General features: G+C 49.6%; 2 protein-coding genes across 2 annotated transcripts in view; both read right to left on the bottom strand.

The window, feature by feature from the left end:
- FBN3 (fibrillin 3) overlaps nt 1-26649 on the bottom strand; it is a gene marked incomplete at both ends in the record, with an annotated part of 201276 nt that overhangs the window by 20280 nt on the left and 154347 nt on the right. The window contains 20 exons of the mRNA XM_081314809.1: nt 244-369; nt 1148-1279; nt 2203-2325; nt 4925-5044; nt 5152-5277; nt 7561-7626; nt 9047-9199; nt 10163-10288; nt 10645-10764; nt 12125-12253; nt 12354-12470; nt 13882-14007; nt 15296-15421; nt 16997-17122; nt 17981-18052; nt 19285-19434; nt 20417-20542; nt 21283-21408; nt 23350-23418; nt 24897-25058. Coding sequence (XP_081170935.1) covers nt 244-369; nt 1148-1279; nt 2203-2325; nt 4925-5044; nt 5152-5277; nt 7561-7626; nt 9047-9199; nt 10163-10288; nt 10645-10764; nt 12125-12253; nt 12354-12470; nt 13882-14007; nt 15296-15421; nt 16997-17122; nt 17981-18052; nt 19285-19434; nt 20417-20542; nt 21283-21408; nt 23350-23418; nt 24897-25058 — 2421 coding nt within the window. The remainder of the gene's footprint in view (nt 1-243; nt 370-1147; nt 1280-2202; nt 2326-4924; nt 5045-5151; nt 5278-7560; nt 7627-9046; nt 9200-10162; nt 10289-10644; nt 10765-12124; nt 12254-12353; nt 12471-13881; nt 14008-15295; nt 15422-16996; nt 17123-17980; nt 18053-19284; nt 19435-20416; nt 20543-21282; nt 21409-23349; nt 23419-24896; nt 25059-26649) is intronic.
- The window catches only part of LOC308677033 (nicotinamide riboside kinase 2-like), an 828951-nt gene that overhangs the window by 776515 nt on the left and 25787 nt on the right, over nt 1-26649 (bottom strand). The gene's annotated exons all lie outside the window — the stretch shown is intronic.

Below are 26649 nucleotides of genomic sequence, written 5' to 3'. Positions count from 1 at the left end.
AATGCCGCATTTTAACCACGGCGCCACCACGGCTCTATAATGTTGTACTGTGGTCATAAGTTGAGGACTGCCTAGAGATGGGATTTCTGGAAACGACGAACAGGAGGAAGCTAAATTGCTCACAAGGCATCACAAACACCCCACCCACCCGGAAAGCGGAAAGCCCACCAGGATCTCCGGTGGCGCTTGATCCCTCCCGCCCAAACATTCCCGAGAAATCCGCGCAGGGGTGGCGTGGATTACCGAGGCACTCGGTGCCCGTGGGGCTGCTCTGGAAGCCTTCGTTGCAGTCACAGTGGTAGCTGCCCACGGTGTTCACGCAGCGCCCGTTGGGGCAGATCCCCGGCTTGGTCCGGCATTCGTTCTCGTCTGGAGACAGCAAGGAAGAGGAAAGCAATTGGTCAGGACTAGAACACAGAACAACAAAGTTGGAAGGGACCTCAGAGGTCATCTAGCCCAACCCCCTAACAGAATAACAGAGTTGGAAGGGACCTCGGAGGTCATCTAGCCCAACCCCCTAACAGAATAAAAGAGTTGGAAGGGACCTCGGAGGTCATCTAGCCCAACCCCCTAACAGAATAAAAGAGTTGGAAGGGACCTCGGAGGTCATCTAGCCCAACCCAACTGAATAACAGAGTTGGAAGGGACCTCGGAGGTCATCTAACCCAACCCCCAACAGAATAAAAGAGCTGGAAGGGACCTCGGAGGTCATCTAGCCCAACCCAACAGAATAACAGTTGGAAGGGACCTCGGAGGTCATCTAGCCCAACCCAACAGAATAACAGTTGGAAGGGACCTCGGAGGTCATCTAGCCCAACCCCCTAACAGAATAACAGTGTTGGAAGGGACCTCGGAGGTCATCTAGCTCAACCCAACACAAAAACAGAGTTGGAAGGGACCTCGGAGGTCTTCTAGCCCAACCCCCAACAGAATAACAGGGTTGGAAGGGACTCATAAGAGTCGAGAGGGACCTTAGAGATCACCTAGTCCAACCTCTTGCTCGGTGCAGGAGTCACTGCAGTTTTTCAGATAAATGACCATCCAGCCTCGTGAAGAGACTGTGATGCCCAGAAACAGCCCCCCTTCACGTGCCCATTTTTGACCGAGCCATATGGACTAGGAACTTGAGTGTTTAAACGGGTCTCACCTGTGCAGCCTTCGCCATCCGGCCGGCGTTGCATCCCAGGTGGGCAGATACAAGCAAACGTGCCAATCAGATTCTTACACATCATCCCGTGAGATTCGCAGTCGTGCAAGCCTTTGGCGCACTCGTCCAAATCTGCAGAAATGACGAAAGAGGAAGATGAGCGTGGAGCAGGAGAACCCACCAATGGCTGCAGGCTTTCTGTGCCTCTCCTTTTTATTTGGAGCAATGGGGACTAGAATCTTACGTTACTCTTGTAGGACGGCTGGAGCTAAGGGGTGGGAAGCCTATGAGACTCCTGGCGGAATCTAAAATCCTTGTTTTATTGTCTATGGAGATTCTCCGTCCTACAGGTCACGGTTGTCCCAAATGTGCTTTTTTTTCAGGAGGCAACGGGACTTTCTTGTTTTTCTTTGAAGACATTTCTCTTCTCATCTCAGAAGCTTCTTCAGCTCTGACTGAATGGTGGGGAAGGGAAGGGTTTATACTCCTTGCAGACAGCTGGAACTCCTGATGACATCATCCATCTCCTGTCTACAACAGAGTCCTTTCAGCAGTTCCCAGAAGGCTCCACACCCATTTGCACAACTCACATGACCCCGAGGACACAGACAAACCTCCAAGCGGCCTCAACCACTCTCTCAAAGAAGGCAAATGGCCAGCAGTCTGCAAGGAGTATAAATCCTTCCCTTCCCCACCATCCAGTCAGAGCCGAAGAAGCTTCTGGGATGAGAAGCGAAACATTTTCAAAGGAAAAACAAAGAAAGTCCAGTTGCCTCGTTAAAAAAAAAGCATTTGGGGACCTTATTTGGTTGATGTGCAAGTGCCAAAACCTTCTATTGGCGTGCAACACCAGCAGACGAGCATCGGAACAGCTACTGGAAGGGCCCAGGTGAGTGTTAGTGGAAGGAATAGATGGAAACTTTGCAACACAATCCTAATCTTACTAGGAGGACCTCCTAGAGCTTCTGAGCCATCTGCTCCCCCTTCGAAAGCTGAGCCCATTTCCTTGACTGGCACCACTGAGGCTCAGCTTCCCCACAGCGGTAGGTCCTCACCTTTGCACATTCTGCGGTCGTCCCGCAAGGTGTACCCAGCTGGGCAGGTGCAGTCGTAGGAACCGAGCGTGTTGAGGCATCGGAAGGCACACAGCAGCGGGTTCAAGGCACACTCGTTCATATCTGGAGCGGGGAGATTGGACAGATAGGGAAGGGGAGACTGTTAATAGCTGTTAAAAGAGATTAGCAGCCCGGGAGCATTGCAACGAACAAGGAGATACATTCCGTTTAGCAGCTATTAAGATTGTTGGCTGACCAGGGACAAAAACAGCCAGGGAAATGATTGAAGCCTGGGAAACAGGGCCCTTGTCAGTCGACAGGAGTGCTAATTTACCCCCAGCTTTTCAAGGAGGCGAGGGCTTGGCAGCACAAGGAAACAACAACCAATGACTTAATAGCCGGCCACTAACGCCCCAATCAACAACTAAAAAGCCACACACAACTAGGCTCCACATAAATAGCCCACTTTCTACCCTGTGGATGGGCTTCCTTCATGATTACACTTTTGGTCCCGGTGACAAGAGCCACATTGAATCCTGAAGCACTGGAAGTTGCTTGGTGGACACTGGGGTTTCTTTAGCAGGTCTCATAGCGTCACGGAATTGGAAGGGAACTCAGAGGTCATCAGGTCTAACCCTCTGCACCCTTTAGGATTCACTACGCCAGCCCTGATAAAGGATGAACCGGCAATTGAAAACCTCCGGTGAAGAGGACTCAACCCCATTTCCACCGACAGTTGCCTTGACTCGGGTGTCTTAACTCATCCTAATGCAGGGGTGTCAAACTCAATTTCATTGAGGGCCGCATCAGCATTGCGTTTGCCCTCAGGGGGCTGGGTGGGTGTGGTCTGGGTGGGTGTGGCCTACTGGGTGGGCGTGGCTAAAGTGCATATGGCCTACTGGGTGGGCATGGCCAGCTCTACATCATTTGCATCAAGGGTGCCTATGGGGGCCTGGGCAGGAGTGGGACAGATCTGAGGGTCTCTGGGCCAGGGCCAAGGCAGTGGGGGCCATTCCCTCACTGTTTCCAGGATGGCTTCACGGGCCGCATGAAACCACTTCGCGGGCCGGATCTGGCCCCCGGGCCTTGTGTTTGACATGTCTGTCCTAATGTTTTACACAAGCTTTTTTTTTCCAATTTCAACGCAGTTTTTCGGCTTAGCTGCCAAGAATCTCTGGGAAAACAGGAGACATAAAAATGCTCCCAACCAAGAAACAAATACCGATAGTCCTCACGTTACGGCTGGAATTGAGTTGTAAGTCGTGACGGTCTTAAAACGCATTGCCAGGTGACTGGACCTAATTTTATGACTCTCCTTGCAACGATTGTTAAGCAGGTCTAAAGCAAGCTGTTTCTTTGCCGTGGGGCAGTTTGTGCCAGAAACACCAATTTTCGGCAAAAACGTCATAAATTTGCCACTATTGCGAACGCTCTAAGTTGTTGTCACGTGATCCTAAACGCATACCTCATCGGCCAAAATATGATCACATGAATACAACTCAGCTGTCAGAACTACACAACTACACAACTATTTGTAACCTACAATTACAGTAACCGTGTAACTTCAACAATCACTAAACAACCGAGCATATGTAGCAACTACAGCTAGTTCTCAACTTGCGACTGCAATTGAGCCCATAACTTCTGTTGCTAGGTGAGACAGTTGTTAAGCGAGTTTGGCCCCATTTTACGACCTTCCTTGCCACGGTTGTTAAGTGAATCACTGTGGTTGTTAAGCTAGTCACACGGTCATTAAGTGAATCTGGCTTCCCCCATTGACTTTGCTTGTTAGGAAGTCGCAGAAGTTGGTCAGCTGACCCCCACCACACTGCAACCATCATAAATATGAGTCAGTAGCCAAGTGTTTGAACTTTGATCATGTGACCAATGCGGAAGCCGCAACTGTTGTAAGTGTGAAAAACGGTCGTAAGTCTTTTATTTTTCAGTGCCGTTGTAACTTTGAACAATCCCTAAACTAGTGTTCGTAAATCAAGGACTACATGTGTTTAATCTTAATAGATCCTCCCAGAGTAGACGAAGTCTACCTTTGGACACCAAATGGCATAAGCTTCTCCATGAGGCATGTAGCACTAGCCGTGGTCAGAATTGAGGAGGCACAGATGGATGGTCTTCAATCTTTCAGCAGCGGGACCTTAGATTGGCTTTTAGGAAGGAGGTGAAGATGTGACTCCATCGCTGGGGGTCTTCAAGATTGGACAAAGTTATTTGTCTGGGATGAAATACGGTCTCCTGCCTTGGGCAGCGGGGGGTTGGACTAGAAGACCGCCAGGGTCCCTTTCAGGCCTGTGATTCTCTGATGTCAGACCTGCCACCACTTCAAACTTCTAAATAGAAACAATACTTGGTTCCATTTGTTGAGAAAGGCATAGTTTTATCAGCGATCAAGCGTACTGTAATAATGCAGAGCCAGAACTGAGAACCGCGCACTGCGCGCCCAAATCCCAAACTTCAATTTTTCCCTCCCTTAACTGCCTTCCATTGCTGACCCTCCCCCCCCGCCCGCCCTCGATCAATCAGGTTCAAGCCACGGTCACTTCAAGCACAGGTTAGTATGCAGCTGCCTTCTTCTCCCAACCAGGTGGCCTTGAGGCAGTGTCTCAGGGAGATACAGCAGCTACTTTCGCTTTCCCCCAAGCGTTCTCCCTCCCATCCACCTATAGAAATCAAATCAAAATCAAAAGGAAAATAAAATGGACATTACCTTCACAGGTCATCATCGGCCCCGGCTCGAATCCTTCATCACAGGTGCATTCAAAGCCCCCAATCACATTGGTGCAGGTGCCGTTCCCACACGGGTTGCCAATGGAACACTCGTCCGTGTCTGCCGACGATACGAGAAAGGAAGGGAGTGAATCCTGGGTGGAAAAGCTTCAAGTAAGGCTTGAACAGCCCCCTTGCAAGATGGCGGGCGCGGCGGCCCCCACTCACCCACACAGTTGACCCCGGTGTAATCCAGGTTGTAGCCAAAGGGGCATTCGCAGCGGAAGGACCCATCCGTGTTGATGCAAGCGCCGTTAATACAGATACCCAGGTTCTCTGCGCACTCGTTCACATCTGCCGAGGAGACCATGTGGAAATGAGCAGCGCCACGGGCCGTGTTAATCTTTGTGCTAGCCCTTGCTTCTCGAAAGCCACAAGCCCACCCTCCCCAAATGTGGCAGAGTGCTGAGAAACATATATTTTTTTAAAAAAGATAATGTCTCTGTTTTGAGAATCCTAGTTGTTACCCCTTACCTTAAAATTGTCCATTTGGTGGTGGTGGGGGGTTGGAATGCAAGTGTTTTTATTAGTTTATCAAATTGGAAATTAGAAAAATACTCAGAAAAATGAAAACATTGCGAAAATTGGGGAGGAACGTGGGAAGAGAAAAAAGTGTAGGGTAAAGAGAAAAGGGAAAACGAAAGCGTCATTTTCCATCTCCTTTTGGCGCACTACAATAAAGTGCTTGAAACTGAAAGAAAAGAAACTTTGGTTTTGTATTCAAAAAACTTGATAAATACTTAACATATATAGGTAAAGGTAAAGGTAAAGGTTCCCCCGCACATGCGTGCTAGTCGTTTCCGACTCTAGGAGCCAGTGCTCATCTTCGTTTCAAAGCTTGTCTGAGGACGTCTCCGTGGTCATGTGGCCGGCATGACTAGACGCCAAAGGCGCACGGAACGCTGTTACCTTCCCACCGGAGTGGTCCCTATTTTTCTACTTGCATTTTTACGTGCTTTTGAACTGCTAGGTTGGCAGAAGCTGGGACGGGTAACAGGCGCGCTCTGTTACGCGGCACTCGGGATTCGACCCGCCAAACTGCCGACCTTCTGATCGACAAGCCTCAGCGTCCTAACCCACTGAGCCACCGTGTCCATATATATATATATATGTAAACGTAAAACATCGAGGTTGTATGTTATTACCCTATTCTACTGCAGGGATCCCCAATCCTGGGGCTGTGACCCATTGCTGGGATACAACCTCTTCAGAACCGGACCGCAGACACGACAGGCAAGTGTGCGCACACATGCAGTTGCACTTGCACGTACAACAGGTGGGCGAGTAGGTGTGCACAGCTCCATTTGTGCAAATGGCGGGTGCTCACCTGCTGTTCACATGCGACCATCCCCTCCCCCCAACCCCTCTCGCCGGTCTGCATAGCCAGACAGATTGGAGACGGCTGTTCTACTGCACCAAAAGGAGGTGGAAGTCAACGCTTTTTTCTTCTTCTTCTTCTTCATTTGGGTTTTTCTTTTTTTCCTTTTGATGCACTGAATTTAATTGTAGGCCGAGTTTTGGTGTCAGGGACAAATTGGCCAAGCTCGTGTGTGGAGAGCTTTGCGGTGCGAACAGAAGGCCGCGAGCTGCTCTTGCGGAACGGATGCTGACCGCCCGCTGTCTTTTCAGCTTGTTTTTCTAATCGATCACCAGGACTTGCAAAGCAATTTCTGCCCTCTCAGATGGGGGCCTCCGAAACGGTTTTTTTTTGACTGGGTGTTTTATCAAGAAAAAGGTTTTATGCGTGTTGCCCCAGCGTAAAAGGGGGAGCTGGGATGGCTTTTGCGACTCGCAAAATGGTGTTCTACCGTTTGACAAAATCTGCGATTCGGAAAAAAAAAGTGTTCCCGGGTTCTTTCTTTTTTGTTTTGTGTTTTTGCGAACATGTGTGTTTGTGTGTGTGTGTGTGTGTGTGTGTGTGTGTACGTGTGTGTGTCTCTCTCTCTCTGTGTATACAACAGTAATAAAGCCTGCCCATTATGGAGACTGCCCATTATGGTGGTGTTCCATGACGGTTGCACATTCACATTCTCTTTTGTGTTGGTCATTAAGCAAATGTGTTAGTTGTTAAACGAATGCCACAGTCATTAAACAAACACCACAGTCGTTATGCGAGCCCATTGCTTGCTAGGGAGCTAAGGGTGTAGCATTACAAGATGCTTTTGATCATTGAGCCTCTCTGTGGCCTGGAAGGGTCCGTGACAAATCGTGGCGGCAAACTCGACAAGCGTTACCCTAATATCGAAAAAATAGCAGACTAGAATCATTAAAGGAAGGATGCCAAAGAAGGGACATTTTTTTTTAAAAAAATTAATTTTAAATTAAAAAATAAAATAATTTTTAAAATTATTTTAATTAATTAATAATTAGTCGTCCCGTGAAGAGTTGGCTACGTCAAGTTATCAAGGAATGGCTGACTCCTGGTCTGGTTCTTTCTCTAAAATGGAGGTAAAGCATCCATTGTTCAGAGCAGTCTACCTCAATGTCTGGATGAAGGCCAGGCTGCTTAATCCTCGTGAAAGCTCCCGGGGGATGCAGAGATGAAGACAATACTCACTCTTGGCTTCGGCTACTCACCTTCTCGCGAGTCTCCGAGTCCCGGAATGGCCCCGTGACCGTACGGACACAGCTCTTGGAAGGCAACTGAGGGTGGGAGAGACAATACCTGTTCTTGCTTCTCTAACAAGCATTTATTGTACGGGTGTGTGTGTCTGTGTGTGTGTGTGGTGGTGATGGTCCTCGACATACGACCACAATCGGATCGGAATTTGTGGCTAAGGGAGGCGAGCGCTAAATGAGTTGGGCCCAATTTTGCAATTCTTTTTTTGTTGTTGTTGTTGCTACGGCTGTTAAGCGAATCGCACGGCCGTTGAGCCAATGCAGCTTCCCCCACTGACTTTGCTTGTCAGAAGCTGGCTGGGGGGCCGGGAGGGGGAAGTCAGAAATGGCGATCACGCATGACCCCAGGATGCTGCAAGCGTTATACATACGTGCCATTTTTGGGGAATGCTGTGGTGGCCGTGTAGTCGCAGGGGTAGGCAACCATGGCTCTTTTATGACTCGTGGACTTCAACTCCCAGAATTCCTGAGCCAGCCACGCTGAGGGGAAAGGGAGAGGTTTCCAAGCTGAGCCGTGATGGCTCAGGAATTCTGGGAGTTGAAGTCCACGAGGCATAAAAGAGCCAAGGTTGCCTACCCCTGATTAGTGTCAAAAGCGGTTGCAAGTCCCTAATCCTTGGTAAATGAATGGTATGTAAATCAAGGATTAGCTGCATTTATTTTTCGCCGCGACTTATAAAACATCCAGACAGGACTCTGGAACAAAAAGAAGAAGAACGTAGGCACTATTTGCTGGGTGGCTGTTCAAAGTTACAACAGCACTGGAAAAATTGACTTACGACCGTTTACACACTTACGACCGCTGCAGCATCCCCAGGGTCAGGTGATGCAAAATCCAGACCTTTTGCCACTGGCTCGTATTTATGATGGCCGCAGCGTCCCGGGGTCAGGCCCTTTCGCGACCCTTCTGATCAGCAAAGTCAGTGGGGCGACCGGATTTGTTTCAGGACCGTGTGACTACCTGAACCGTCGCCGTGATTCCCTTATCAACCGGGGCAAGAAAAGTCGGGAAACGGGGCAAAATCCACTTGACTGCAGTCTGGCTTAGCAGCGGAAATTTTGGGGCTCGACTGCCGTAAGTCGAGGACTCCTTGTAACGCCCATCTCATTGGCAGGATGCTGGGCAGCTTAGAAGCCGTGTCAACCCATATAAACAGAGCAAAAGTAAAGGAATGAATAAATAAAAGGAACAATACACCCATTTAAGCTTTTTTTAAAAAAAACTCTCTCTCTCTCTGCCTCTGTCTGTCTGTCTGTCTGTCTGTCTGTCTGTCTGTCTCTCTCTCTCTCTCTCACACACACACACACACACAGAGTCCTCCAGGCCCACATGTCCAAAGTTGAAGAAATCGAAGCAGTGGTTGAGACAGCTTCCATTTGTGGAGGAAGACCCCCCTCAATTTCCTTCCCCTTCCCCCTGCCTCCCCCACTGTCCGTCTCCTACCGTTGCCTTCCTGGGGGCAAAGCTCACAGGGGTCTCCCCAGCCCTCGCCTGGCATCTTGCTGCAACAGCACCGGGCCTTGGTGGTGTTGAAGGCTTTGGGCACCGAGCACTTGCCGTTGTCGAAGCGGGTGAAGCAGAAACTCTGGCGGGTGTCTGCAAAGGTTGGGGGGGGTACAGAGGTCAGGAAACGGGGAAGACCTGCAGGCATCTGCCTGGGAGCGGGTGGGTCCCTGGCTCCGGGATCCCTGGCCCGCCGATAGCAATGGCGTCGTCGGTGGAGACTCCACCGCTAGGAGAAGTCTACCCCCAACACCAGTACCCGGAACACCCTTGGCCTGGCATCTGCCAAGAGTGCCTGTTTCAATGGTGGAAGCATTCGGCCCTTTGTCCGAAATGGCATAGGGTCTCCTGCTTGAGCAGGGGGTTGGGCTAGATGATCTCCAAGGTCCCTTCCGACTCTGTTATTCTGTTATTCTGCTCCTTGTCGGGCACTGAATCACACAGTGATCTTATCCAGTAGGAAAAGCAGATTTTCTCCAACTAACAAATACCGTGTGCTTAACTGGATCAATTGCTTCGATATTAAGCTTATTCTATTCTTATGAATCAATGTATGTAACCTATAACTTGCATATAATTTCTTCAATTCCTCAAGCAGTACAAAAGCGTCTACATTTTTCCATCGTGCATGCACCTTAGTATTATCTGCTCCGTCTACATAATTTTGTTCCCGGTATCCATGTGCTGCGCGCCATATGCCAGGGGTTCCCGAGGCCCAGTCCGTGCACCGGTCCCGGTCCGGGGAGCATTAGAAAATGGGCCATGCAAGTGGCAGGAGAGCACGCAAAGCTCCACTTGTACACGCGTGGGATTAGGTTGTGCACATGCGTCCACGCAGCCGGGAGGGTTGGGGACCGCTGCCGTACTCTCCGTAAATAAACCGACAGCCCTGAGATAATTTTCCAACGGGCAGGACGGCAGACTGTCTGAGCTTCCCCAAAGGGGAAAGGTTTAGCCTGGGATGATGGGAGATGTGGTCCAACATCCAGAGAAAGGGGACAGGTGGTGCCTCCCCCACTCCCAGGGATTCTGACCGCGCGTGGCTGGCAAACTCACCAAAGCAGCGCCGTCCGTTGTCAGACAGGACAAAGCCAGGCGGGCAGATACACTGAAAGGTGCCAGGTGTGTTGGTGCAGGTGCCAAAGAGACAGATGTTGGGGTCTTCCTCGCACTCGTTGATGTCTGCAACCCACCGAGATGGATCACTCGCAGCGCTAGCACAGGCTGCTCCCCTGTTTCCAGCACCCCAAATTCAGACTGCAGGCAGTTTTACAGCTGGGAGGACAGGAAGATTCTCTCCTCCCCCAAGTATCAATGAACATTAAAAAAACAACAACAAAAGGAACAGGGCTTAAATAGCGTGGGGTTGGCCGCCATCTTGACTTTTTTGACCCCTTCCCCAGGGAGGACCCTATTCCCTGAAGCACCACTGAGGGATCAAAGCCACAAGGGGCCCGTACACACCACCCCCTGCCCCAGGAGCCAGCCGCGGAAAGTCTGTCTGTGCGCGTTTGTCTGTTATGCGCCGTGCTTTTTACCGATACAGTTGTCGTTCTGCACTTCGTAGCCGGGAGGGCAGATGCAACGGAAAGAGCCTTCCAAATTGTGGCACGTTCCCGGGGAGCAGGTCCCCGGCAGGCTGACGCACTCGTTGATGTCTGCACGGAAGAAAACCCCACGTCATCTTCCCCACAGCCGGGAGGGTTCCCGACGTTGCGTGGCTGTAGGAGACACTGGCCACACCTTTGGAAATCTAGCCCTCAAGCTTTACGCAGGTAGTCCTCAACTCATGGCCACAATGAAGCAGGATAATAAGGATCTGGGGACCTGACAGGGACAGTGGTTCAGTCAGCTTTGCCTCGTTTTATGACCTTTCTTGCCACAATTGTTAAGTTAATCTCTGCAGTTGTTAAGTTAGTAGCAGCGTTGTGAGGCGAAAATGGCTTCCCCAGTGACTTTGCTCATCATAAGGTCGCAAAAGGGGATTACGCGACCCCCGGGATGCTGTGACCGTCATCAGTGTGAGCCGATTGCCAAGCGTCCTTCTATTGATCACGTGACCCCAAGGATGCAAACATGGTTGTAAGCGTGAAAATGGTCATTGTCCCTTTTTTCAGTGCTATTGTAACCTTGAATGGTCACTAAACGAATGTTGTAAGCCGAGGACTACCTGTATTAGAGGGATCCCAACAACAGGAGTTCTTTCCACCCCAGCTATCCAGTTGACAGAAAAATTAGGAACTCCTCTCTCTCTCTCTCTCTCTGTGTATGTGTGTGTGTGTGTGTGTGTGAACCAAGCAAGCCTTCAGTTGTGAAGCTGCTGCAAAAAAGGCCAACACGATTAGTCCAATGCCTTAATACTAGACCGAACTTTTCCCCCAATGACGGGAAGAAATATTTATACTTGATTAGCCTCATCTGAGCACAGTACAGATAAGACTTATGACCACATCCGGAACCAGAAAATCCATCGTTAATTGATGTGGTCGTTAAGCGACACATCATGGGATTGTGTTTGCAAGCTTCCCCGCTGGCTTCTCCATCGCTTGTCAGAGGTTGGCTGGAAAGATTGTCATTTGCCATCATGCGACACCCCCCCCCCCCAGGAACCCTGCAGATTTTCTAAGTACGACTGGTTGCGAGTCCCATTTTTCAGCGTTGTCGCCGCTAAATACATAGTCGTAAGTCGAGGACTGCCCCGTTAAGTGGATTAGATCTGGGTGAAAAAGATGTAGGCAAACCAGACCAGATTGTGAAGGGCAACGAAGGCAGAGGGGGAACAGGTGAACCTCTCCGGAGGTTTTTTAATAGCCGTATCTGTTTGGAAGGTTGAACTGGCTTGCCCTGCAGATTGCAGGGGGTTGGACTAGATGACCTTTGGGGCCCCTTCCAACTCTACCTTTTTAGGAAGAAGAAATACGAACCCAGGGCGGAGGGCTGTGTCTTTAAAACAAGAGAGGAGAGGGGAGGACACACTGGCCCCGTCGACTCCCCCTAAGGACTCTGACAGGTACCCACCGATGCAATTCTTGCCGTCCGGCGTGTGGTCGTAGCCCTCCTGGCACAAGCAACGGAAAGAGCCCACGTTGTTGATGCATTGTCCGTTGCGGCAAACCTGCCCGGCCAGGGAGGAGCACTCGTTGATATCTGTCGGGAGAGCAGGGTGGGATGTGGGGGGGAGGGGGATCAGCATCACTGTTACTGGAGGCTCAGCCGACCCCTCCTCCTGGCCCGGCAGCCCCCTTACCCATGCAGTCGTTGTTGTGGGTCAGCTCAAAGCCTGGGAAGCAGAGGCAGTTGTAGGAGCCCACCGTGTTCTTGCACGTGCCGTTCCCACAGGGCTGGCGGTCACACTCATCAATGTCTGCCGGGCGTACGAGGAAAAGGCCGCATGAGGATAAGACGGAGACATTATTATTGATTTATGAAATTTACAGCTTCACGTCTCATTAGCTCAGAGGTGGGGAAAGATGGCCCCCTTTAATGACTTGTGGACTTCAACTCCCAGAATTCCTGAGCCATGCTGGCTCAGGAATTCTGGGAGTTGAAGTCCACAAGTCACAAGGGGGCCATCATTCCCCACCCCTGTATTAACCAATGCGCCATTATTATTACTGTGGTTATTATTACCAGTGTAACACTTCACAGAGACAGCTTTGCGTCCACCTTTACAACAACAACCCTGTGAAGTAGGCCAATGTCGGCCCATTTTAAAAAGCCACCATATAATGTTTATATTTATATTTATATTTATTAGATTTTTATACCGCCCTTCTCCCGAAGGACTCAGGGCGGTGTACAGGGCAATAAATCAACCATTCATCCAAGAATAGATAAAGGTGCTTGACGTACACTTCTTCTAACATTATTATAGTAAAGATGGTGATAAAACATTATTGTTAAAAAAAATTAAAACATTATAAGTCATAATGTTGGGTTTGAAAACCTTGCTGAAGGTTTTCAAAAATAGACTGGACAGCCATTTGTCCAGAATGGAATAAGGTCGTCTGTCTTGAGCAGGGGGGTTGGACTAGAAGACCTCTGAGGTCCCTTTCAGCCTTAGGGTTCTATGCTTTCCTGTCGCCATACAGGCTCCCCAAGGGAAGTGTGTTTGTGATATTTCTTGATTTTGTCGCGGTGCAGTGATTACGCCCCGCTTTCCCTCAAGGTGATGAATGCGCTGTGGAAATTCCCAAAAGGTAAAGTCCCCAGTGACAACTCGTGCAGGATGATGAGGGCCCGAGGTCACACACAGGATGCACCACAACAACTGGTGAACTAGCAAACCAGGTCTATCACGGGAGGTTTTAGGAAATAAGGTGATGTCTCTGCAGGGTTGGCGTGCTGCAAGGATGTTGAATCCCTGCGATACTCACCTGTCAACGCTGCTAACATCAGATGTTCTTGCTTTGACAACATATGGAGATGCAGCCATTTTCCTTACACTTTGTTTTACTCTTAGAGTTAGAATTAGATGATACTGGGGGGGGGAGGAGGAGGAGGAATGTGTATGGGAGTTAGACACAACAATATTGCAGTCATTGAGAATCAAGGTTTCTTGAAAGAAGAGACGATAAGCCTGCATTTCAAATTAATAGGAGAATGTGATTTATGACTGTTAATTAGAGGAGGGATTTGCGCTAGATGCTATGTGTTCAGGGGAGGAGAATTCAGATTTTGGCATCGACCATGTACGTGCCGATGCTGTGTTACCCAAATAAAGATTCTTTAAGGAAAACAATGCCTCGAGGTTCTGTCGGAACCACGACACTCACCCATGCACATGGTCAGGTCCCCCGTGGCTTTGAACCCATTGAAGCAGATGCAAAGGTAACTCCCTTCCGTGTCCACGCAATCCCCGTGGCTGCAGACGTTGGGGATTTCTTGGCACTCGTTGCGGCCTGCAACACAATGCAACGTAGGAAATTAGCTTGAAGGGAGAAAAGCCGGGAAGAAGGACGAGCCCAAATCTGAGACTGATTAGGCTTAGACCAGTGATGGCAAACCGAGTGCCCCAAATCTGCCCCGCCCCGCCCCGCCACCCGCCATACCCGCCCCAACTCACCTGCCCCTGCTCCACCCCCTGCCCCGCTCGCAGGGCCACCTATCGCTTCCACGGCCTACCAAGCAGGTCGCCTGGCTGACCCCCCAGCAGCGCCATGGCGGTGATGCCCTCCGCCCGCACCCGCTATGTCTTCTGCGCGTGATGGGGCGCGAGGGCGGAGTCTGCCATATCCTTGGCTGCGCTGCTCCACACGGGCCGCGCACAGGGGTGATTCTCCTCCAGGAGTCTGTTAGTGAGGAGGGGGCCGCAGCGGGAGGCAGGGCTGGGGCGACAGTGCGTGTGCCCACAGAGAGGGCTCTGCATGCCGCCACTGGCACGTGTGCCCTAGTTTGTCACCACTACCTTAGACCAAAGCACAGTGCGATGCTCTGGCTCTTAGAAAGTGTGGCCCACATTTTCTTCTTCCCGGTGTGCAAATTAAGCAGTTTTTCTCAACCTTGGTTACTTGAAGATGTGTGGACTTTGACTCGAGGAATTCTGAGGAATTTTGGGATTTGAAGCCCATACATCTAAATGCTGGCTGGGGAATTCTGGGAGTTGAAGTCCACACAAGTGGCCAAGGTTGAGAAACACAGAACATAGGTAGTTGTCAACTTACAACCATTTGCTTAGCAACTGTTCAAAGTTAGAACAGCCCTGAAAAAGCAACTCCTGTCCAGTCCTTGTGTTTATGACTGTTGCGGCATCCCGGTGCTCACACAATCAAAATTTGGACCCTTGGCATCCGCCTCCCGACAAGCAGAGTCAATGGGGGAAGCGGGATTCGTTTAAAGCAGGGGTAGGAAACCTTGGCTCTTTTATGACTCGTGGACTTCCACTCCCAGAATTCCTGAGCCAGCACGGCTCAGCTTGGAAACCTCTCCCTTTCCCCTCAGCATGGCTGGCTCAGGAATTCTGGGAGTGGAAGTCCACGAGTCATAAAAGAGCCAAGGTTGCCTACCCCTGCTTTAAAGACTATGTGATTCAAGTCACAGCAGCACTGATTCTCTGGTGATAAAGGTTTCAAAATTGGGTGCGACTCAACGGAAATTCTGGCCCTAATTGTGGTTGTATCGTTACCGAAAAGATCAGAATCGTTTGCTTCCCCTTCACCATCTTAAACTTAGGGTTTGAACTGGCCTTACCCACGCAGGCTCCGCTCGGCGACAACTTGTATCCCGAAGAGCATTCGCACCGATAACTGCCGGGGATATTTAAGCAATCGGCATTTCGTTGGCAGAGATTTTCCCCTCCGCTGCATTCATCAATGTCTGCCGGGAGAGTGAAGAAGAGAGGGGAAAATGTCAGGGGGAGGAAAAAGGAAAAATGTCCCACTCATTTTGCTTTGGACACCTGTCCCCTCACGGCTTCTTCTACACAGATAATCCTCGGCTTTCCAAGTGACCGTTCAAGTATACAACGGCAGGGGAAAAAGAGACTTGCGATCGTTTTTCACGCTTTACGACTGTTATGGCATCCCCGTGGTCATGTAATCAAAATTTGGATGCTTGACAAGTGACTCAGATTTATGACGGTCGCAGTGTCCCAAGGTTATATGATCCCCTTTTGCGACCTTCAGCCAAGCAAAGTCCACGGAAAGGAAGATTTGCTTAACAACCGTGTTACTAATTTAACAACCGCAGTGCTTCACTTAACAAATGGGGCAAGAAAAAAATTGTAGAACGGGATAAAACCCGCTTAGCAAATTTCTCACTTAGCGACATAAATTTGGGGCTCCACTGGGCACGTAAGTCAAGGACTATCTGTATATTGAAAACTGCATCTTTTCCGTTGTGTCTTCTCTGTACCACAATAGGGACAAGACATCACATTTTATCTTTTGCCCATCATCCATGTTGGAGGAGGGAGGGGAACCCGGGGGTGGGGGGAGAAGAGGGAGGGGGCTTTGATTGACACCCCTATCCTGAAAACTGGATCCATGAAATCCACAGGTAGTCCTTGTTTAGCAACCAATCATTTTGTGACCGTTCGGAGTTACGATGGCACTAAATGAGGAGACCTACAACATAGGTGGTTCCTGACTTGCAACACTTTATTTAGTGACCCTTCAAAGTTACGACAGCACTGAAAAAAGTGACATGGCTGCTTTTCACACTTACAACCGCTGCGGCGTCCCCGTGGTGACATGATCAAAATTCTGACACTTGGCAACTGACTCGTATTTATGATGGTTGCAGTGTCCCAGGGTCATGTGACCTTCTGACAAGCAAAGTCAATAGGGAAGCCAGATTCACTTCACTACCGCTTTAGTAACTTAACAACTGTAGTGATTCACTTCACAACTGTGGCAAGAAAGGTTGTAAAATCAGGCGCAACTCCCTTAACAACTGTCTCACTTAGCAACAGAAATCCTGGGTTCAATTCTGGCTGTAAGTCAAGGACTACCTCTAGTTGCTGCCATCAAATGTCCCTCGGTCACATGATCACCAGCAGTAACCTTCCCTGCCTGCTTCCCCCATGCAAGTCAATGGGGAAGCCAGCGGGAAATCACAAAGGGTGATCTTCATGTGCATAAAGACTGCATGGACGTCACTGAACGACCTCAACCAGAACTGAGGCAATTGCTGTCGTCAAGTTGGAGCAATCACATGACATCGCTCTTTTCAACCCTACCACTTAACAACAATGTTGGTCCCAATGACTGTCGTTAAGTGAGGACTGTATTTAGAAAGAAATTAAATGATATTCATGGCAGGTGCAGCTGGATCTCCCCAGTTGTTCCTTCTTCCTGCATCACCTCTGGCCCAATCCGTTCACCAGTTTGTCATATTTCCCTTTGGAGGTGCAAAGCTCCCCCCCCCTTAAATGCCAGCCCCGATTCTGACCTTCACAGATCAGCAAGATATTGTTGTAGCTGAAGCCGATGGGACACTCGCAGCGGAAGCTGCCAATCTGGTTGATGCAGACGCCGTTGGTGCAAATGGCTGGAATCTCGCTGCATTCGTCGATATCTGCTCAGAGAGAGGGAGGGGCAGAAGAGGGCGGGACCAATTGGACAGAACCACCACCCCCAGCTTCCTTTTCAAGGGGTGGAGATGGGTGTGACGTAAGGCTGAACATGAGGAAAACACACACACACACATTTAACTGTGGGAACCATCGGATCAACTGAATTTTGCAAAGAATAGTGTGGGATTCAAACATTTTTGATGATTTATTGGTTGTTTTATTGCTTTCCTGTCAGAGAATTGCACAGCTGGTGTCCAAATGGAATCAGAGACGCTGACACAAATTTTTAGTTTTGATATAAATAAATATATTTTACATCTATATTTACAGTATATAAAATGCAGTAAATAAGACAGTCAGGCACATCATCATTATGAGGTAAATCGTGAGGTAAATCACACACAGAGCACACAGAAGAAAAAGGCGGGAAAACAGGGAAACTCCCCCTCCCCCTCCAAATCCACAGTAACCAATCATAGCACAGATTGCCTCACTCTCCAACTAGTCAACCATAACTGTGTGTTCTGGCTCACTGCACACATCCCACTGCTCCGGCTACTAAATTTAAATATCTTAATATTTCCGATTGCTTTATGACTTGTGTTCTTATTTCTATTGCTTTTAGGATTCTTTTCACTTTCTTTTTTAAATAGTCTTTTGTTTAACACATCAATCATTCATCTTAAAAAAGAAAATCTGGGGGGGGAAGTGAAAAGTACAAACTAAGTTTCGTTTTTCTTATAAACTCTTCTTAGTTTACAATTGGTAGTATTTTGGTTGGATTGAAGCACCGACACAAAACATCGCCCTCCATGCAAAGGTGTTAGTTGTGGGTCACGCAGAGTTTGGGGGACGCTCACCAATTGGTTTCCCTGTGTGGATGTCAATGATGAAGCCGGGCGCCTGGTTGCCGCACAGAATCTGGTATTCAGCTAGAAAAGAAAGACTCGGTCATGCTGCTATGAAGGCATCTCCTTGCAAGACCTCAGGCACTGAGCAACTCGGGTGTAGATAGAACAGAATATCCGTAGCTTGGGGTTGAACTGTGGTGTCCTTGGTGCTCTCTGAGCTGGCTGGTTTTCTTGCCGACAAGCATCAGCCATCATCAAATCGGCCATCAACAGGCACGCAGAGATAAACAACATCTACACAGCATTCAAAAGAGAAAGCCCAGAGGGAACAAAAAGACCAAAGCGCCTCCTTGCCAGCAATCAACGCGCAGATAACTGTAGGTAGGGATTAACACTAGGATTAACATTAGGCTGATCGTCCAGAAGCAGACGATACCCCAATCAAGGACCGCCTAAACAAGCTAACAGTAAACAGGCTAACCGAGGACAGTCCAAGAACGCTCTCACCAACAACGACTGGGAAAGCTACTGGAATATACACAGAGAGCAAAAGTCACTCCCTTCTAGCACTGATAATGTTACCTAGACTGCAGGAAAACTACCAAGCTCAGAGAGCACTAAGGGCCCAAAGTCGTCGTCCTCGTCTTCCTCCTCCTCCTCCTCTCTGCAAATTACACTTCTTAGTAGGACTGATGATGTTACCTAGCTTGGTATAGCAATGTCTGCCAGAAAACTACCCAGCTCAGAGGGCACCAGAGACCCCAGAGTCCCAGTCCTCCTCCTCCTCCTCCTCCTCCTCCTCCTCCTCCTCCTCCTCCTCCTCCTCCCTGCAAATTGCACTCCCTAGTAGGACTGATGATGTCCCCTACTTTGGTAAAGAAACGTCTGCCAGAAAACTACCCAGCTCAGAGGGCACCAGGGACCCCAGAACTCGGGTTTAGCACAGGCCACATCGCAGCTGCTCTGCTTGAAAAACTACAGGGACTCCTTGGCTTTCAACCAGTGAGCAGTGAGGTTATGTTGACCAAAAAGTACTTACAACCCCGTTCCAAAGCTCTGACACCCCCCCCCACCCCACCCGGCCACGTGACCACATTCCGGGTGCTCCTCGGCCACGGGCCTGCCTTCGTGGCCATTGGCAGAGAGTCCCACGGCCACCGGACCGCGATTTAATGATGTTGTTTTGCCAGAGCTCCCCTTGGCGAACAGTGGGGCTCGGGTAGCGAACCCGCTGTTTGCTTAACGGCCGTGGGCTCGATTAACGGCCACTGGCGGAAGGGCCGCAGGGGAGAGGCGGCCGAGGGGCCACTCACAGCTGGCCGGCGTGGGGCAGGGCTCGCAGGGCTTGTTCCAGGCTTTGCCGATGTTGTAGGAGCAGCAGCACATTTTCTTGGTCATGTTGAAGGAAAGCTCGCCCTCGCAGGTGCCGTTGTAGTTGCGGTAGCAGAGGCTCTTCCGCATGTCTGAAAGGAAGGGAGCCAGGGAACCTCAGCTGGCCCAGAGGCCCCGCCCCCAGCCACGGGACGCCCCCCCCCACCAAGGGTGGCTGTGACGGAGAGATGCCGCTGGCCCTCCTCCATTTGGGAGAGTCCGGTCTGTTTGGGAAGTGGCCGGGATGTTTTAAGACCTGCTTCTCCCTCTCTGTGTTCCTATCTCTATGTTCTCTCTGCCTATATCTACCATATGCCTATCATCTCTCTCTCTCTCTTCTATCTATCTATCTATCTATCTATCTATCTATCTATCTATCTATCTGTCTGTCTGTCTATCTATCTATCCCTCTTTTTCTCTATCTACCCATCCATCTTTCCGTCTCTCATCTCTCTCTATTCCTTTCTCTATCCATCCATCCTTTTCTCCCATCTAATCTCTCTATTACTATCACTATTATCTCTCTCTCTATTCATCCATCCATCCTTCCCCCCTCTCATCTATCTATCTATCTATCTATCTATCTATCTATCTATCTATCTATCTATCTATCTATCCCTCCCTCCCTCCCTCCCTCCCTCCCTCCCTATCTATCTCAACTCTGGATTTGAATTATGGGATGAGGACGTGGCAATCAGCCTCTGAGGTGTGATGGCCTTCGTGTCCAACTTAGAGTCCTGCTAAAGCTGCTTGGGCTGACCACCACTGGAAGCCAGAAGATGGCTAGATGGATCATGTTCCCTTTGAGATCCTATTTAAAAAGTCTGTTTTGAAACGGAAAAAAACCCCCACACCCAAACCACAGAATTATCTTCTTTTCTCTGTTTGACGTGGAACCTCCAAAGCTAAGGGTAGTCTATCTTTTGATAGCTAAATTAGGTTAGCCTCATCCTACATTTTCAGCTGAGTTACCTGGAAGGGCATCAGCCCATCCTAGGAGACTGGGGCTGGTTGCTCCCTCACCCCATTTGCCCCTCCCCTCCCTCTGAGCCCACTCTGCAGGGCCGTTCGTACCCATACAGTTGTTCCCTCCGTTGACTTGCATGTACTCCGGGGGACAAACGCAAGTGTAGTTGCCAAGTGTGTTGTAACAGGTCCCTGGCCCGCAGATGCCGATGTGAGCAGAGCACTCGTCGATGTCTGGAGGGGAAAACAAAAGGTTGTGGGAATAGGGGCCAGAGCCAGGTCAGTCGGTCAGCAGTGCCAGGATGAGTGTTTCAGATCTGTCGAGGGGATGGATCCTTACTGGGGAAATGACCTCAGGAGACAGGAGGGAGGGCCCCCCCGCCCAGACATAAAAGCTATAACAGGGTGCAGGTGGAAAGGAGGGTGTAGGAAGTGACTCAAAAGAGACCCCACCCCTAGTTTTCCAGAAAGTAAAAGGGGTGGGGGGAGAGAAAGATTCTGTTAATATAAGGTTACTATAAAGATAGAGCTAGTGATCCAGGCTGTGCTTCCTGGCTGGCCTACCTCGCAGGGCTAACAAACCCTGCCAATCATTTTAGAAGCTGCCAAAGACACTTTAAAGCCTGTGGACTTCAACTCCCAGAATCCCCCAGCCAGCATTTTACAAATGCAGAAAAAAAAATAAGCTAAGACACTGAAGGGGCTGGTTTCAGAAGGGTGGAGGGGGGGGGCAGAAGCAGGAGCTGACTGGTGGACCTCAACTCCCAGAATTCCTCAGCTGACCATGCTGGCTAGGGAACTCTGGGAGTTGAAGTCCACCCATCTTGATCAGGCTGGGAGACCCTACTCTAAGTGAATATATATATATATTGATTCCTCTTCCATGCCACACCTTGATTTGGCCAAGGGTGCCAGGGCACACCACCCCCTTCCCCAAAGCTCACCCACCTGCCTGCCACCCCCCGTAGACCCACCTTCGCAAATACGGGTGTCCTCGTTCAGGTAATAACCTGGCGGGCACTCGCACTGGAAGCTCCCAAAGGTATTGATGCAGTTGCCCCCCTGGCACAGGCCTGGCAGTTCCTGGCATTCGTCTATGTCTGTGAGAGAGGAAGAGGAAGATCAAGGAGCCATGGCACTTCTTGGGGGGGGGAGTGGAGGATGGGTCTCTCTCCCCCTCCAAAGCCACCAGTGGGATGGCCGAGGAAAAAGTCATGCAAAGACACAAACCTAGAATTATGTATTTATAGTTCACCGTAGTCAGTTAGATTTTTTTTTTACAGATCAAGTCCAACAGGATATGTGAAATAAATATTGTTATTATTATATTATTGTTGTTATTATTTATTTGAAGTTTACCCTGCCTTTGTTATTGTTTGTAAATATCATAAGGCAGCGAACATACATAATGCTCCTTCCTCCTCTTTTCCCCTTGCAAACAGGGGGAAACAACAACCCTGCAAAGTGGGTCGGGCTGAGAGAGTGATTGGACCCAAATCACCCAGACAGATTTCCTGCCTAAAGCAGAACTATAATTCACCGTGTCCTGGTGATTGGTCCAAAGTCACCCAGCCAGCTTTTATGTTTAAGGTGGGACTAGAACTCACTATATCCTGGTGATTGGGGCAAACAAAGTCACTCACCCAGCATTCGTGCCTAAAGTAGGACTAGAACTCACCGTCTCCGGGTGATTGGCCCCAAGTCACCCAGCCAGCTTTCGTGCCTAAGGCAGGACTAGAACTCACTTGTCTCTTGGTGTTTGGCCCCAAGTCACCCAGCCAGCTTTCGTGCCTAAGGCAGGACTAGAACTCACTTGTCTCCTGGTGATTGGCCCCAAGTCACCCAGCCAGCTTTCGTGCCTAAGGCAGGACTAGAACTCACTTGTCTCCTGGTGATTGGCCCCAAGTCACCCAGCCAGCTTTCGTGCCTAAGGCAGGACTAGAACTCACTTGTCTCCTGGTGATTGGCCCCAAGTCACCCAGCCAGCATTCGTGCCTAAAGTAGGACTAGAACTCACTTGTCTCCTGGTGATTGGCCCCAAGTCACCCAGCCAGCTTTCGTGCCTAAGGCAGGACTAGAACTCACTTGTCTCTTGGTGTTTGGCCCCAAGTCACCCAGCCAGCTTTCGTGCCTAAGGCAGGACTAGAACTCACTTGTCTCCTGGTGATTGGCCCCAAGTCACCCAGCCAGCTTTCGTGCCTAAGGCAGGACTAGAACTCACTTGTCTCCTGGTGATTGGCCCCAAGTCACCCAGCCAGCTTTCATGCCTAAGGCAGGACTAGAATTCAATGTCTCCTGGGTTCCTAGACCAGCACCTAAACTAAAGCATGTTTGCCTTCGCTGGAGGAGAAGATCTCCACGGCTCGTTCACAGATTCTCATTCTCTAAAACCTTCCAGGCAAAATTTTAAGCTTTTCTGGAGAGCAGCTTGAAGGACCAGCACCAGAATTACAAATGAATTGCAGCACCTCCTGCCAAACTCCTGATTAAAGGATCAGCCTGAATCAATCCAATCCAATATTTTGCTTTACCCTGCGGCCAAAACTGCTTTTTTTTTTGGCCTCTGTTTAGCTCAGATCTGATGCCTCTGCCCACAGGTTATTGTCCCAATAAAAACGATGCCCTTTGAATGTTCTTTTTAAAGCCAGGGAATTTTCCCAGGGCTGTAATCGGTAACAGGATGCGTTTTTTTTTAAAAAAATATGCAAGGTTTTGGGCATCCAAAGATACTCTCCGGAGCTGAGTTTCAGAGGATCTCTAAATTCAGGCAGGCCCAAGAGATCATTTTTTTTTCCTTTGCTTTTAATAATTCAATTTTGCTTCATATATCAGAGGAATCTTTAAAGATTATAGTACAGCAACTGTTCCCTGTGGGCTCACTCAAACAAATGAGCAGCAAAGCCCAAGGATTTTGGCAATGCTCTCATGTTTTCCACACATGTCCCATCACATTTTTTTGGGGGGGGGTTACAAAATTGTGACACGCTAGGTTGCTTGAGACTTCAGCCCCCCCTCCCCCCCCAAGTGACCCATGGACTTACCTTCCAAAATGACCGTGATGGGATTGGGCCGGAAGCCTTCGCCGCCCGGACAGAGGGTCTTGTATTCGGCTGTAGGGTGAGAAGTGAATTCTAGACAGAGTTTAGAAGTTTTAAAGGTAAAGGTAAAGGTAAAGGTTCCCCCGCACGTGCGTGCTAGTCGTTTCCGACTCTAGGGGCCGGTGCTCATCTCCGTTTCAAAGCCAAAGAGCCAGCGCTTGTCCGAGGATGTCTCCGTGGTCATGTGGCCGGCATGACTGGACACCAGAGGCGCACGGAACGCTGTTACCTTCCCACCGGAGCGGTCCCTATTTTTCTACTTGCATTTTTTACGTGCTTTCGAACTGCTAGGTTGGCAGAAGCTGGGACGAGTAACAGGCGCTCACTCTGCTATGCGGCACTCGGGATTCGACCCGCCAAACTGCCGACCTTCTGATCGACAAGCTCAGCGTCCTAACCCACTGAGCCACCGCGTCCCTTTTAGAAGTTTTAGGCGTCTTTATTTCAACCTTGGCCACTTTAAGACGGGAGGACTTCAACTCCCAGAATTCCCCAGCCAGCCTTGCTGGCTGGGGAATTCTGGGAGTTGAAGTCCACCCTTCTTAAAGTGGCCAAGGTTGAAAAATACTATTTTTCTAAACAGCTTTCCCTGAGGACACAGATGAGCCTCCAGGTGGCCTCAGCGACCCTCTAAAAGGAGGCAAATGACCAGCTGTCTACAAGGAGTATAAATCCTTCCCTTCCCCACTGTCCAGTCAGAACTGAAGAAGCTTCTGGAATGAGAAATGAAACATCTTCAAAGAAAAAACTAAGAACGTCTGGTTGCCTCCCGAAAAAGCATCTTTGGGATAAGTATGACCTGGATGACTGAGAATCTCCATAGACAACCTAGAATTATGGAGAGGTTTTCCGACAGTGGGAACAATTATTCAGTGGAGTGACTTGCCTTCAGACGTTCTGGATGCTCCATCACTGGAGGCCATTAAGAGGAGACTGGGTAACTGTTTCTCCAGCGTGGTACAGGCTCTCCTACTTGAGCACAGGGTTGGACTAGAAGACCTCCAAGGTCCCTTCCAACTCTTGTTCTTCTATGGTTCTGTAAGAGTCTCCTGCTGGAGCAGGGGGTGGGACTAGAGGACCTCCAAGGTCCCTTCCAACTCTGCTATTCTGTTATTCAAGGACACCAGGGCATGGTCTGACCAGGTCAGAGGGGATACTGACGGATTATGTCCTCACGGCTCTGACAGGTTTGTTGCGATTTTGTTTTGAAGTTCTAAAGTGTCACTTCTGTTGTGTTGTGCGGCTACGTTAGGCCTGCCAACCACCCACAGGAAATCAATCCGTCCATCAGAATAGAGCTGGAAGGGACCCTGGGAGGCCTTCTAGTCCAACCCACTGCCCATCCCATGTCAGGCAAGTGGCTGTCCCAGTCTCTACCCGTGATGAAGCACCTGCAACCGGAGGGCAAGCCGCTCCACTCCTTAATTAATCCACGGCACAAGCCAAATTCTGGCAGATGCCAGTCAAACGAGCATGGCTGCCCTACTCACTGGTGTTGGCAGCTGGGCAGAGTTCGCAAGGGTTGCCCCAGGCCCGGCCCAAGGAGCAGCAGCAAGAGGCCCGGGTGACCCCCACGCCGATTTCCGCGCTGCACGAGATGCCGCCATCGCCGCGGTCTTGCGTGTCCAGGAAACAGTTCCCCACTCGGGTGTCTGGATAGGAAGGAGAGAGGGATGGAGACAGAAGGAGAATGAAGGGGGAAAAAAGAACTGCACCGGGAAGAGCACGATGGCCTTGGGGCTGTAGAGATAGGAAGGCCTGGGGAAAAAACTTGGGGAAAAAAATCAGGTTTTCCCCCCGTTTTTTCCCCAAACGGCTTTGGGAAAAAAGGAAACAAAACCCAGAAAAAAAACCTCTCTGTTTCCCCACCCCCACCCCAATTTTTCCATTTTTTTTTCCAGAACTTCCCATCTCTAGTTGGGTGGGGTTCTTTAGGCACAAGATGCGTCTGAGAGTCAGGCTCAAGGTTGACTCAAGGTTGACTCAGCCTTCCATCCTTCCGAGGTAGGTAAAATGAGGACCCAGATTGTTGGGGGCAATTAAGCTGACTTTGTAATAATGCCGCTTGGGTGTGTGTGTGTGAAAGCCCTAATAAGCAGGCATATACATAGAATGAAGGCTACTGCTAAGCTTGTAAGCCGCCCTGAGTCTTCGGAGAAGGGCGGGATATAAATGGAATTAAAATAAAAAAATATAAGTTGTGTATCCAACACATGTCGACAAATTCTGCCTTTCCAAGGGGGTGTATTCTTTTTTATTCCTCCAATGCAGCAGCCATCATGTCGTCTGCTAGCACAGTGTTTCTCAACCTTAGTCACTTCAAGATGGTGGACTTCAGTTCCCAGAATTCCCCAGCCAACCTGTTTTAGGTTTGATGGACTGCAACTCCCAGAATTCCCCAGCCAGACGGGATTCTGGGAATCGAGGTCCACGGATCTTAAAGTGGCCAAGGTGGAGAAACAGTGGGCTAGGATGACCGACTCACTAACTGGCAGACTCTTTTCTGCTCCAGGAATAGAAAGAATTGTAATTATAATTATTAGAAACCATATAATTAACCCAATGAATAACAATCATTTAAAAAGGATCAGTGAGGCCTGCAAATCTTGACTATGGCTTGGAGAAACAAGAGGAAGAACCGAATCGCATGGAAATGAGGACTCTGTTTGACAACGGTTTCTACTCCAAGCTTGGGCTTTTCAATGTGGGGCTGGGGACTATGGAATTTGTAGTTCAAGGCGTTGGGCCAGCTTGGTCCTCCTTTAGCAAGGCCCATTTTAGAAGCCATCCGAAGCGGTCCTGGAGCCAACATCCAGGAAAAAAAACAACCTGGATGTGTTCTTATATTTCGCTTTTTAAAAATTTCTGTGTTTAACAATTAGCACTTATATACCGCTTCACAGTGGTTTGCAGCCCTCTCTGAGCCTTTGAACTCTGGTGCTGGAGAAGACTCCTGCGAGTCCCTTGGCCTGCAAGGCGATCAAACCGGTCAGTCCTAGAGGAGATCAACCCTGACTGCTCTTTAGAAGGCCAGATCCTGAAGCTAAAACTCAAATCCTTTGGCCACCTAATGAGAAGGAAGGACTCACTGGAGAAGAGCCTAATGCTGGGAAAGGTTGAGGGCAAGAGAAGAAGGGGACGACAGAGAATGAGGTGGCTGGATGGAGTCACTGAAGCAGGAGGCGTGAGCTTAAATGGACTCCAGAAGATGGTAGAGGACAGGAAGGCCTGGAGGAACGTTGT

The sequence above is a fragment of the Vipera berus genome (assembly GCF_964194415.1).
Source record: "Vipera berus genome assembly, chromosome: 1".
Taxonomy (NCBI): Eukaryota; Metazoa; Chordata; class Lepidosauria; order Squamata; family Viperidae; genus Vipera; species Vipera berus.
This window is presented reverse-complemented; position numbering and strand designations above follow the sequence as displayed.